This window comes from Chrysochloris asiatica, unplaced genomic scaffold (assembly GCF_000296735.1).
Source record: "Chrysochloris asiatica unplaced genomic scaffold, ChrAsi1.0 scaffold00081, whole genome shotgun sequence".
NCBI lineage: Eukaryota > Metazoa > Chordata > Mammalia > Afrosoricida > Chrysochloridae > Chrysochloris > Chrysochloris asiatica.
The window spans coordinates 2,332,899-2,347,131 of NW_006408599.1; the positions used below are offsets into that span (position 1 = coordinate 2,332,899).

The following is a 14,233-nucleotide window of genomic DNA, read 5'->3' on the forward strand; positions in this document are numbered from 1 at the left end:
CATTCCAATTACCAGTAATGATCAATACATCTTGATTGCATTGATCAATTTCAGATTGAAGAAGTTGGTAGAATTCTTCTATTTCATCCTCACTGGTTTTAGTGGTTGGTGTGTAAATTTGAATAATAGTGGTATTAACTGGGCTTCTCTGTAGGGGCATGGATATTATCCTATCATAGACACCACTCATCTGTCAGTTTGTCGTACTGTGGTGGCTTATGTGTTGCTGTGATTCTGAAAGCTATGCCACCGGTATTTTAAATACCAGCAGGGTCACCCATGGTAGACAGGTTTCAGATGAATTTCCAGACCAAGACAGACTAGGAAGAAGAAGTGACGAACTACTTCCAAATACTTAGTCACTGAAAACCTTATGAACAGCAGAAAAACACTGTCAGATATAGTGCCGCAAAATGAGCCCCTCAGATTGAAAGGCACTCAAAATACGACTGGGGAAGAGCTGCCTTCTCAAAGTAGAGTTGACCATGATGACACAAATGGAGTAAAGCCTGTGGGAGAAAAGTCCACAAAACCTTCATTTGCTGGTGGGCACAACTAAAAATGAAGAGAAACAGCTGTAAACATCCACTAAAATTCGGAACATGGAATGTACAAAGAAGTAAGAATCTGAGAAAATTTGAAGTTGTCAATAATGAAATGGAACACTAAACATCAATATCTTAAGCATTAGTGAGCTGAAACGGACTGGTATTGGCCATTTTGAATCTGATGACCACATGGTTTACTATGCTAGAAATGACAAGTTGAAAAGGAATGGTGTTGCTTCATTGTCAAAAAGAACATATCCAGATCAGTCAAAGGTACAACGTTGTCTGTGATACGATAGTATCCATGCGCCTACAGGGAAGCCCAGTTAATACAGTGCCAATAACAGTGGTAAAAGCAGACATCCTTGTCTTGTTCCTGATTATAAGGGAAACACATTCAGTTTTTCACCACTGAGGATGGTGTTTGCTGGGGTTTTCTTAGCTTTCTTTTGTATTCTATTTAAAATGTGATGGTACTTCCTGAATACACAATGAATATTCAAGAGTTACCTTAAAAATTCAATTTTTTTAATGAAAAGCTACAATAAAAAAGACTTGAAATAAAAATGAAAATTAGTATAACAGAAATTTCAAATTACACAATTCTCAATCTCAGTCATGGGAATATGAAAAGGGAAAATCTCACAAAAGAAATCATCCAGTAGAGTACTCAGAAAGGTGAGTTTACCCTGGAACCTCAGATTCACAACTTGGCATACCCCTATACTTGGGAGTCTTGGTTTTCCCTTACCTTGTTTCCCCAGCTCCTGACTTCAGCTTTCTTCTCAGGTCATCCACACGAGCTGCCACTTCTTCTGGACGAATCAAACCATTAACTACATGATTAAGGTGATTCTGGAACTCTTTCAGCTGCTGTTTTAACAGGTTATTGTCATCCTATGGAAAGGAGTGAGATGGGGGTGTAAAAGTTCACAAAATAGAATTTAATACACACTTAACATCTCCTTTGCTATGAGACCAAAAAACTGGGTGGTGCCGTCTATCAGTACTGAATATTTTGATCAAAGATTCGATAAGAGAATCTTAGTCAAAAGGGGAAAACACATTTCACATTTTCACAAACTTCAGAATTTCTGGAGCTAAGGGGGCTGATGAATCCCTGAAACTATTGTCCTAAAATAATCTTTAACTTTTAAACCACAAATATCCCTTAAGTCTTCTGAAAACAACAGTTTAATTAACAAAAAATGTCTGCCTTGGGCATTACGCTCTCTTAAAAATGATCTCTGTAGAATTAAAGTGCCAACAGCAATGTGAAAGATTTTATAGGTTCTTTAGAGGAAAGTGAGTTTGTCAATGGGAGAGGAACAAATTAGAAAAAGGATGAGAATGGTTGTACAACCCAAAGATTGTAATTAATGTTACTCGATTGTAATGTAGATACTGTTGAATTGTTGAATTTTGCTGTGTATATTCTCAACAATAAAATAAAAAACAACAAAAAACACCCCTTTACACACACACAACTTGTATTGTCATAGTGCTGTGGCTTAATGCACTGGACTGCAAGGTCGGTTTGAACCACAAGGTCGGCGGTTCAAACTCAATAGCCGCTCCTCAGAAACCCTATACAGGGTCACTATGGGTCAGAACCGATTCAACAGCACTTAACAACCACAACCAATTTAAAGAAAAATATTGTCTGCCCAGCTGACCATACCTTAAAATCTACTGGTCACTCTTAAAAGACACAACTTGGCATGAGAATGTCTTACAATATGATGTAAAATGAAGAATACAAAACCACCTATGAAAAAAGTAACTAAACTGAATTTTAGTAAATGTGTTGATGTGACATTAAGAATATCTAAATCAATACTACTATAGAGATGAATCAGTAAAATTCAGAATATAGGAAATGCTACAGGACAAAGATTTGGCTCTTTAACACACAGCAGTAACAACAACAAAAAAAGAGGAAACCTACAGATTACAAACGATTTCAGAGGAAAGGCAAGTCAACTAAGTACAATGTGAGGACCTTATTTGGATCCTGACTCCAACAAAAGAATTATAAAAATTTTAAGAGGCAAAGGCAGTCCCCCAGTTATAAATGTCCCCCAGTTATAAATGTACAGCCCACTTAAAAAACCCAATGCCATTGATTCGATTCCAACGCGTATAGTTGTGCCTTTGTGATACACATCAAAATATTTTTGTTTTTAAATTCCAACAAGTTGGTTCCATGTCATAGTGGCTCTATGCCCAACAGAACGACTTGGTCCTGTGCAATTCTCACAATTGTTATGTTTGAGTCCACTGTTGCTAATCCATCTCATTAAGGCTTACCCGCAAAACCTCACTCCTCCACTTTATAAAGCATGACGCTCTTCTCCAGGGTCTGGCTCTTCCAGACAACATGTCCAAAGTACTACAGACTAAATTTCACCATCCTTATTGGTAAGGAGCATTCTGGCTGTACTTCTTCAAACGCAGATTTGTTTGTTCTGGCAGTCCAGCGTACTTCCAATATTCTTAGCCAACACCAAAATTCAAATGCATCTATTCTTCTTTGGTCTACCTATTCATTGTCCAACTTTCACATGCATATGGAGCAACTGAAAATACCATGGCTTAGGCCAGGAGCACCTTAGTCCTCAAACTGAGGTCTTATCTCTTTAACAATGTAAAGAGGTCTTCTGCAGCAGATCTGCCTAATGCAATACATTGGTTGATTTCTTGACAGTTAATTCCATGAGCACTGAGTGTGGATCCAAGCAAAATGAAATATTTGACAGTTTCAAACTTCTCTCCATTTATTGTGATGTTATTTATTGGTCTACTTGTCAGAATTTTCATGTTCTTAATATTAAGGTGTAATCCATACTGAGTGCTGTAGCCTTTAATTTTCAGCAGGAAGTATTTTAAGTCCTCTTGACTTCCAGTTAAGTAAGGTTGTGTCATCTGCATATTGCAGGTTGTTAATGAGTCTTCCTCCAATCCTGATGGCACATTCTTCAGCTTCTTGTATCATTTATTTAGCAAACAGGTTGAATAAGTACGGTAAAAGAATACAATCCTGGCACACACCTTTCCTGATTTTAAACCATCCAATATCCCTTTGTTCTGTTCTAACAACTGCCTCTTGGTTATGTATAGGTTCTGCATAAGCAAAATTAAGTGTTGTGGAATTCTCATTCTTTGTTACAGCCAACATAGTCTAATGCCTTTGCATCACCAATTGTTGTGTTGCCATGAAGTGCTGTTGAGTCAGTTCCAACCTATAGCGACCCTGTATAGGGTTTCCAAGGAGCAGCTGGGGAGCTTGAACTGCCAACCTTGCAGTTCAAACAGCTTTGCAGTCTGGCGCATTAACCCACAGCCCCACACCAGGACTCCTTGCATCACCAATAAAGTACAAGTAAACATCCTTCTGGTATTCTCTTGCTTTCAGCCAAGATCAATCTGATGTCAGCCATGATATCCCTTGTTCCACATCCTCTTCTGAATCTGGCTTGAATTGCTAGCAGTTCCCTGTTGATGTACTGTTGTAACCATTTTTGAATTACCTTCAGCAAAAATTTACTTGAATGCAATAATAAAATTGTTCAAATTATTTCTGCATTCCATTGGGTCACTTTTCTTTGGAATTTGGACACAAATATGGATCGCTTCCATTAAGGCCAATTAAGTAGCTGTCTTCCAAATTTCTTGGCACCAATGAGTGAGTGTCTCCAGGGTAGAATCAATTTGTTGAAACATTTAAATTTGCATTCCATCAATCCTGTAGCCTTGTTTTTTGCCAATTCTTTTAGTGTTGCTTGGACTTCTTTCTTTATAATATTGCTACCTCTTGAAATAGTTAAGCATCTACCAATTGTTTTTGGTACAGTGACTATGAGTATTCCTTCTATCTTCTTTTGATGCTTCCTGTGTCATTTAATATTTTGCTTGTTGTTGTTGTTGTTAAGTGTCTTCAAGTCAGTTCTGACTCACAGCAACCCTATATAGGGTTTCTAAGGAGTGGCTGGTGGCTTTGAACCACCGACCTTGCAGTTAGCACTCCAGTGCTTAGCCTGCAGCGCCACACCAGGACGCCAGATTTTTGTCCGTAAAATCCTTCAATATTTCAACCCAGGTTTGAATTTTTTCTTCAAGTTCTTTTGGTTTGAGAACTCCAGGTCTTAGCACATTTCATTGTAACACTTCTTAAGCTGCCCTTTGAAATCTTCTGTTCTTTCTGTTCATCATTTCTTCCAGTCACTTTAGCGTCTTTACATTCAAGAGCAAGTTTCATTATCTTCTGACATCCATTTTGGTGTTTCCTTTCCTTTCTTTTTAATGACCTTTTGCTTTCTTCATGTATGATATTCTTGATAATCATCCCATAACTCCTCTGGTCTTCGATCACTGGTTTCTAATGTACCAAATCTGTTCTTGAAATGGTTGCTAAATTCAGGTTGGATAAACTCAGGCTCGTATTTTGGCTTTTATGGACTTGCTTTAATTTTCTTCAGGTTCAGCCTGAACTTGCACATGAGCAACTGATGGTCTGTTTCACAGCTGGCCCCTGGCCTTGTTTTGGCTGATAATATTAAGTTTCTCTATCCTCTCTTCCCACAGAAATAGTCAATTCGACTTACGTGTATTCCATTTGGTAAGGTCCACGTATACAGTCACCATTTATGTTGTTGAAAAAAGGTATTTTCAATGAATAAGTCATTGATTTTGCAAAATTCTATCATGCAACCTTCAGTATCGTTTCTATCACCAAAGCCATATTTTCCAACTACCAATCCTTCCTCTTTTGTATTCCAACCAGTAATTATCAATGCATCTTGACTGTTTAATTAGTTTCAGACTGAAGGAATTGGTAGAATTTTTCAATTTCATTATCATTGGCTTTAGTGGTTGGTACGTAAATTTGAGTAACAGTGGTATTAACTGGGTTTTCTTGTAGGCACATGGATGTTATCCTATCACAGTCAGCAATGTACTTGGAGATAGATCTTGAGATGCTCTTTTTGACATACATGCAATGGCATTCCTCTTCAATCTGTTGTTCCCGGCATACTAAACCATATGATTGTCAGAATCAAAATGGCCAATACCAGTCCATTTCAATTCACTACTGCTTATACAGGGTTGCTCATAGATCGTTTTGGAAGAAGTATAGCTAGAGTGCTCCTTGGAGGCCAAGATGGCCAAACTTCGTCTCTCATCCTTTGGACATATTGTCAGAAGGGACCATTCGCTGGAGAAGGTTATCATGTTTGGTAAGGTGGAGAGTCAGAGAAAAAGAGGAAGACCACCCCCCCCCCACCAACGAAATGGACTGGCCAAGTGGCAGCATCGATGGACTCAAGCATGGCAACAGTAGTGAGGTTGGCCCAATATTGGGCAGTGTTTTGTTCTGCTGTCGCTATGAGTTGGTACCAACTTGATGGCACCTAACAATAACAACAATGAGTCAAATGCACTTAACAACAACATAATTATGTTAAAAATGTTTTAGCATATTTGGAAGTATTTTTTTAATGTTTCCTATGCACAGAACATTTGTCAAAATGAAATTAGATATGAATCATACCTAACTGCTCTGATTTACAACTCTAACCTGAAGACAGATTTAGAAAGGGAATGCATTTGTAATTCAGAACCGCCTTTAATTTGGAAAACCTGAAAACTAAATAAGGTTGTCCTTGCTGTTAAGCTTCCCACTCATAGTGATCCTGTATAGGGTTTCTGAGGAGCAGTTGGTGAATTTGAACCGCCGACACTGTAGTTCAAATGGACCTTGGGGTCCAGTCTTTTATACCACGGTGTCACATTAGGCCTCTAAACAAGGTATATGATGATATTAAAACACCCAGTGCCATCAAGTTGTTTCTGACTCATGGTGACTATTAGGGAATAATTATAATTTTCAGGTGTAACAAAGGTATTGTGTTTATGTTTTTTAAAGTTCTTACTTTTGGGAATTTAATTCAAAACTTAAGAGTGTAAGAGACGAGAGTGGTGGGGCGTGAAGAGTCTTACCATGAAATAAGATTGGCCAAGCGTGATAATTGCGGAAGCTGGGTGATGGATACCATCCAAGCTTGGTGAATCATTCATTAGAGTATTTTCTCTATTTTTATGAAGGAGGTTTTGGGTTTTATTTTTTCTATTTTTGCATTTGCTTGAGAATGTCCATAATTCAAACTAAAACAAAACACTTTTCATAGTACTCAGCTCAGTCTGCTTATCAACTAAAAAATGGATTATCTAATAATGAAGCTTCTAGGAGATTTTATATTTCTCTGTGGGATTGTTTTTCTATGGCAGCATATTTTCACGACTAACAAACTAGCAAACATATCTAGACCACAAGATTAAATTTAGATAACGCCTCTTTCAAATTCAAAGAAAATGCAAAAATTTTCCCCAAATGTAACATCCTAAAGTATTGACTGTATCCTACCTGAGTGCTGTAGAAGCAGCACTTGACTGCGAACCACAAGTTCAGCAGTTCAAAGCCACCAGCTGTTCCTCGGAAACACTATACAGGGTCGCTATGAGTTGGAACTGACTCGATGGCACTTAACAACAAAGTATTAACTGTGTGGGAAAAAGAAACACAAACATCTTCCCTTCAAACGGTACAAAATAAGTTTGGAGCCAAAGCAGAATATGCTTGGTTCTAATCCATTTTGAGGCCTTTAAGGAAAACTCCCCTGTTCATGCTGCAAACTGGCCAAAACCAGTTCTTGGTGCATTATCGCTTCCTGGAACAAAAACATTCCAAAACTTCCTCAAGCCCTAACCCTCTTCCTCCAAGCACAGTTCAAGTTAGCTAACTGGGTAAAAACAAGACTGTGCGGGGGAAACCCTAACCAAAAGGATGCAACACAGCCTTGCATTAGGGATAAAACTTGAGCGTATGACCACCCAGTGTACTTGAGAGCCTGTTCATGTGCAGCTATGTGCCCTCTGCAGAAGTAAAATGTTGCCTTGCCGAGGTAATTTAATCTTACCAGGTGTCTTTTTTTGTGTATGCAACATCGGAGTTCATTTCTAGCCAATCTATCCTAAGTGATTAACTAAATTCAAACTCATCATAACACTGGTAAAAGCACAACTTAGAATTGTAGTCAATGTGTTACTAAGTGTCTGTCCCATCTGGAGACGTCTTCTCTAAATCTAAAGTGACCCTGCCCAGTGGCTTGAGGTGGCCTTATTTATACAACTATCAAATCCTAGACAAATGTGATCTGTTGACTGGCCAAAACACAAGTTACCTCTCTCTGTCTAAAACCTAAACCAAGACCCAGTCCAGCAAATATGGACTAAGTGCTATATCTGTAAGGATACATCCAGCCACAGCTAGAAAGAAAGAAAAGGAGAAATGAGAATCATGTAACTCCTAAAAAACTGAAACAGCAGTTCTACTTCGTAGCAAGTTGTCTTCTTTTGTGAGTTAGTGTGAGTGGGTTTTGGTTCATCACAACTAAACGGCTTCTGACAGTGGATTTAAATTGTATTCTATTGTAGGAGTAGCTGGCCAAGTAACCAAAGCACCTAGTTCCCACTAAGGTAGTCTCACAGTACAGACTGGCATTCTGAAAAGCTAATCTCAATTTCTACCTGGCCAATAAGGCCCAGAAGAGTATCTTTTTAGTGTTGTTGTTTTTTTCTGTAAAGAGCTATAAACGGAGGTGATTTTAAGTGAAAAAGATATGAGATTTCCTTTAAAATATTCCGAGAAAAAAAGTTGACTAAATGAAACAAGAACGATAGTATACTCTTAAGTGCCATCAAGTCAGTTCCAACTCATAGGAACCCTGTATAGGGTTTCCAAGAAGCAGTAGGTGAGTTTGAACCACCAACCTTGTGGTCAAGTGCTTATCCTATAGCGTCACACCAGAACTTCTAGGGCAATTTCATAAGGCTATTCTATTGTAATTATTTGAAAATTTCCATCATAAAAATAATTAAGATGCAAAATGCACTCGCACAAGAGTGGGGTAATGTACATCTTTCATAATATTTGCTTCAGAAGTTAAGCTGATAGTTGTAAAAATTAAATTCTAGGTAATTAGATTTCCTTAAACTTTGAAGAAAACTATACTCAAGGTGTTGAGAGAAGAGGTAGACAGTTTAAGTGAATTTAGTCTCATTTGTCACAAATGCCTGCCTGGCTTTTGGGAAGCCTTCCCCGAAACCATATAAACTCCATCTTTTAGTTCTGATGGAGTTCAGCCAGCCAAGGAGGCCCCTCATCTTCCAGACTGGACACCTGAGGGCTGATGCAGATACTAATTTGGTCCACCACCTGTTCTCTTTAAGAAAGTTTAATTGCACAGAAAGTATTGTCCACCTGCTTCTCCTGCAACATGGTAGATGATTGTTGTGACAAAGTAAAAAAAAAAACAAAAAAACACTAAACATTCTACCAAAGAAAACCCTATAAGTGTAAAATGACTGCATTTTAATAGCAATCTTTCTGAGAAGGGATTGAGAACACGGTTTAGAATTAAAAAACCTACAGTATGCCACCTACTCTACTTTAACTACTAGATAATTACAAAGGTATTTCAGTAGAAGAAAAATGTACCACCTGGTAATTTTATTTATTTACTCTTCTTTCCATTGTCTGGAATTTCTATAACCTTGCTCCGAAGATGGTACAGAGCAAGGCCTCAAACCATTTCAAATGTTGTTGCAAGCACTGTAGTAATGCACTGGGTCACTCCAGACCCGAGCACGCTGGAGGCTTGCAGCCACTCTGAGAGTTTTACCTCAATCTAGTGACAAGTCTGCTTCTTAAAAAATACAAAGCATTACCAAAAAAAAAAAAAAAAATTACATTAAAAAATGGGCAGAGGACATGAATAGACATTTCACCAAAGTAGTTCAGGCAACCAATAAATACATTAAGAAACACTCACAATCATTAGCCATTGGAGGGATATAATCAAAACAACAATGTATATCATCTCACACTAGCATTAATAGCAAAGGTCCAAAAAAGCAGTGTAACAACAAACACTGGTGAGGATGTGGAGGGACTGGAACCTCATAGGCTACCAGGGCAGCCACAGTGCAAATAGTAAGGTGCTTCCTTGAAAATCTGGAAATAGAAATACTGTACAACCCAACAATACTAGCTATTGCTGTTGTGAAGTGCCGTCAAATTTCTTCCACAGTCCAGTGCTGATCTTACAGAGCGAGAAATAAAAGCCATGAGAGGAGCAGATGCGCTCGCACTCATGATTTTTGCAGCATTATTCCAAATAGCCAAAAGACAGAAACAACCTAAGTGTTCATCAACAGATGAATGGATAAGTAAACTATGGTACAGGCACACAATGGAATACTATGTACCATCAACAATGATGTAGCTGTAAAACATATCCTAGAGAACAGTATTCTGAGTCTAGCCAGCTAATCACAAAAGGACATTGTATGAGACCACTACTGAAAAAAGCCAGGAAAAGGTTTACACAGAGAGAGAGAGAAACACGTTTAACACTTACCCAGGGTAGGAGGGGAATATAGGAGAAATCCCTAACTAAAGGTAAATATGTATTTACTTGGGTGAAGGAAAAAGCAATCTACAACAAGGAGGAGGTCAGTACAAAAGAATCAAAGCAAAGGGAGACACTGAGAGGAGCACAAGAGTTAATGACAAAAAGGTAAATCCTGCTACATATCCAGTCCTGCAAGATAGACACTCATACTGAACAAGGGTGGGAAGACTAAGGATACGACACCTAAGACATATCTAGGTTTGACACAGAATATTTCTACAGACATATGAATTTATTATATGTGCTCTAAATATATTTATGAATACAGTAGAGCACACAGGGAGCGAAGTTATCAGAACTTTTTTAGCTATAACCAAACACCTTGAGGGAATGAGTTGCTGGACCCGAGAGCTCAGACCATAATCTTGAGGACACCAAGGTCAACTGGTATAATGACAAGGTTCTAAATCCTACTTTGGTAAGTAGTGTCTGAAGTCTTAAAAGCTTATGACCTGGGACCATCAAGGGAGAAGAGCACAGTGCAGGACCCTACCCAGGAAAACAGTGATGCCAGAGATGGAGGCAGAGACGATGACATGGAGAGATGGAGAGATGGAGTAGCTAGGGACTCTAGACCTAGAGAGGGAGTGTGCTGACGACTGGGGGCCAGGCTTGCAGGGTATACCATTTGGTTGATGATGCATGGAAGGGATTGTAACCATGGCAATGAAACAATTTACGATAGGATGAATGTAAACCTAATGTTCTCCCATGTAAACCATCACATAATTCACAATAAAACATATTTAAAAAAAAAAAATGTGGTGTAAACCTGACAATTCCTGAACTTTGACATAAAAATGTAAAAGTATGTGAAGAATGTCATAAACAACATTTAAACTGACTGTGTACCTGTATATACTGTGAAAATATGTATCATTAGTCTTAATAAACTAGCCTTGAAGCATACATTGCAAACAGCCTCCCTAATCTTTAACCCTGGAGAATGATAACATTCAGTGTCTAATCATGTGACATTATCAACCTATTAATGCTGACACTTTCCAAACAGGAGACCCTCCCAGAGGAGTAGACTAAGACTCTGCTTGACACCACCTACTTCCGACTTCAGGTACAAGGGACTGCCTTCAAGTTCAAGCACTGGTCAAACCTTCCTCTGTAACCCTCCAATTAAGGGTAAACACATACCTGAATTCTAAAACTTGGATTACAACCACTGAACATTGTAATTGTTAGCCCTAGTTTCTAGTTCTGAATGAATGTCATTCATGATTTGCCATAGCTAACTTGCAATAAACTAAATTAGTTTATGTATGTCAAAAAAAAGCTTATGAGCAGTCATCTAAAGAGCAACTGTTGGTCTCTCCCATTTGGAGCAAAGAAGAGTGAAAACAATTAAATGCACACAAAGTCCTGAGGACTAATGGATCACGTGAATCCTAGCTCCTTGATATAGGAGAAGAAAACTTTGGAACAAAACTCAAATAGTAATAATAATGAAAGCCCAAGACTACTAGTCTGATGGAGACTAGTGGGACTAAAGAAGCCCTTAGACGGTCTTCAGGCTGAAGACTGAACTCAGATAGGCCTATAAGGTGAATAATAACACCAGGTAGATAAGTGCTCCTTAGAACAATCAGCCATACAAGATCAAAGAGCTGCATTTCCCCAAAGATAAAACTCAGAAGGCAGGAAGGGATAAGAAAGAAGATGAAACAGAGTGGGAAGAGTGTTGTTACAATATGGGAATTGCAATCGGTGTCACTAATCAAAATTTTTATGAATTATTCAATGAAATACTAATATGCTCTGTAAACTTCCACCCAAATAACAGTAAAATGTTAAAACTAAAAGTAGTGTGTTGGCTCATGAATTTACACAGTAATAGTGTAAGTAACAAATGCCCAGGAGCAATCTATAAATTGCACCTCCCCTCAAATTTCAAGATGAATACATGTTGACAACTATAATATGTCAAGAGAACAGCTTTCCCCAGTTTCGCCCAGCTGCCTCAGTCAGGCACCTTTCATATTTGTGGTGACTCAAATGACATGCCACACCCCCCACCCCCAATTACTCCTCTGTTCTGTGTCCTGTTGACACTGCCTCCATCTCTGAGCACCACCATACAACACAAAGACTATCCATCTCAAGACAGTATCTTACAAAGGAATAGAGACTATGGTGCTGCCCCACCCAGAATTCCTGTTTTCTAATTAATTATTCAAGTTGTTTACTACATGTTGTTGTTACTGTTGTTAAGTGCTATCAAGTAAGTTCTTACCCACAGCGAATCTGTATAGGGTTTCCAAGAAGATGATGGATTTGAACTGCTGACCTTGTGGTTAGCAGTCCAATGCTTATCCTACAGCGCCACCCTAGGACTCTTTGCTGTATGGCAGAGCAGACTATGAAATGCCTGACTAAAGAAAGATACCAGCATCTGAGGGTGTCCCATGGAAAGATACATTCTGAAATACTCTTTACCTGCAACTGTTTAAGTTGTGTGCAGAGCTCATTGTTTTCTTGTTCCTTTTCTTCTGAGAACTGGGCTTTTCGGAGGGCATTCTCAAGGGCTTGCCTTTCCTTCTCAAGTTCTGCTTGAAGGGCTGACTGTTCTAACTACAGGAAGCAATGAGATGAAAATGTAAAATAATAATCATTTAAAATCTAAAAAGGCATAGATTGATTTGCACATAACATAGTCCCTTACTAATCAGTTATATAGTAACTCAGTATTTCTATACTCTCAACAACATACATGACAGTTGTGAGGATGGTGCAAGATAGGGCAGTGTTGTTTTCTGTTGTGCACAGGGTTGCTGTGAGTCGAAGCCGACCTCATGGCACCTAACAATTTAAAAACCTAACATTTTTTTCTCATTATGTCCTCTTAAACTATTAATATTTAATGAGAAGCAAGCATGGTGTGATGCTGTGGGATAAAGCAGTAGACTGCAAAGTCGTTTTTTGAGCCATAAGGTCAGCGGTTCAAACACACCAGTCACTTCTTGGAAACCCTATACAGGGTCGCTAAGAGTTGGAACTCACTTGAAGGCACTTAACCACAACACAACAGGAAGCATCGAAATCAGCTCAGACCTGACACACCAACTTTAAAAGCTCTGTTAGTAATACAGCAATTAGTGATTGAACAATTACTGCTTTGTTTTCCCTAGGAGTCCTCGCGTGCTGCTGTAGGATTCAAACCCACCAGCCGTTCCTTGTTCCTTGTAAACCCTATACAGGGTCATTATGAGTTGGAACCGACTTGACAGCACATAATAAAAACTCCTTTCCTTTAAACCAGTATTGCTCAAAGTGTGGTTCTCAAATACCTGTATCAAAATCGCCTGGTGTGCTTATTAAAAACGCAGATGCCTAGACTCTACCTCAGACTCAAGGCATCAGGATCTCTAAGGTGGGGCCCAAGAACCTGCATTTAAAAAGCCTCACAAGAGACTTTATTAACTAAAGTTAACCAATCGGAGATTTGCAGACCTAGAAACCAGGGAAAGAAATCTATTATGCTACGTATTCTCAACATGTGGTTAGAAGATCAGTCCTGAGCTTCAACAGCAAGTGAATTTGTCAAGATGTTATGAGAAAACAATTAACAGTAAAGGACAGAGGAAGTATAAAAGACAATACAAAACTAGTAAAGGCCAGCGTGAAATTAAAAGAGAAGACTTTAATTTCAAAGACAATGCCATCCAGAAATTTTAATGACTATTATTTAAAATCAGAGTCAGCAGTTGGAAACTACCAGCTGTTCCGCGGGAGAAAGATGAGGCTTTCTGCTCCTGTAAAGATTTACAACCTTGGAAACACTGTACAGAGTCACTATGAGTCGGAACAGACTCCACGGCACATTAACAACAACATGCATCTAATGCCATTCAAAAAAATTTTAATATCATTTTAATTATTGTCCCGCAACCTCCTATTTCCTCAGACTTTGATTTTGCTAACCATCATGGCTCTGTAGGATAAGTACTGGACTACGAACCACAAGGTCAGGGGTTCAAGCCCACCAGCTGTTCCATGGGAGAACGATAAGGCTTTCTGCTCCCGAAAAAGATTAAAAGCCTCGGAAACCATAAACAGGGTTACTGTGAGTCAGAACCAACTCCACAGCACTTAACAACAACAAACTACATAAAACGTTTATTGCCATCAAGTCGACTCCTA

General features: G+C 38.7%; 1 protein-coding gene across 1 annotated transcript in view; it reads right to left on the minus strand.

Moving 5' to 3' along the window:
* Positions 1-14,233, minus strand: part of CNTRL (centriolin) — a 109,546-nt gene that overhangs the window by 45,001 nt on the left and 50,312 nt on the right. The window contains exons 14-15 of the mRNA XM_006865666.1: positions 12,530-12,664; positions 1,300-1,445 (exon numbers count right to left, since the gene is read on the minus strand). Of these exons, the coding sequence (XP_006865728.1) occupies positions 1,300-1,445; positions 12,530-12,664 (281 nt within the window). The remainder of the gene's footprint in view (positions 1-1,299; positions 1,446-12,529; positions 12,665-14,233) is intronic.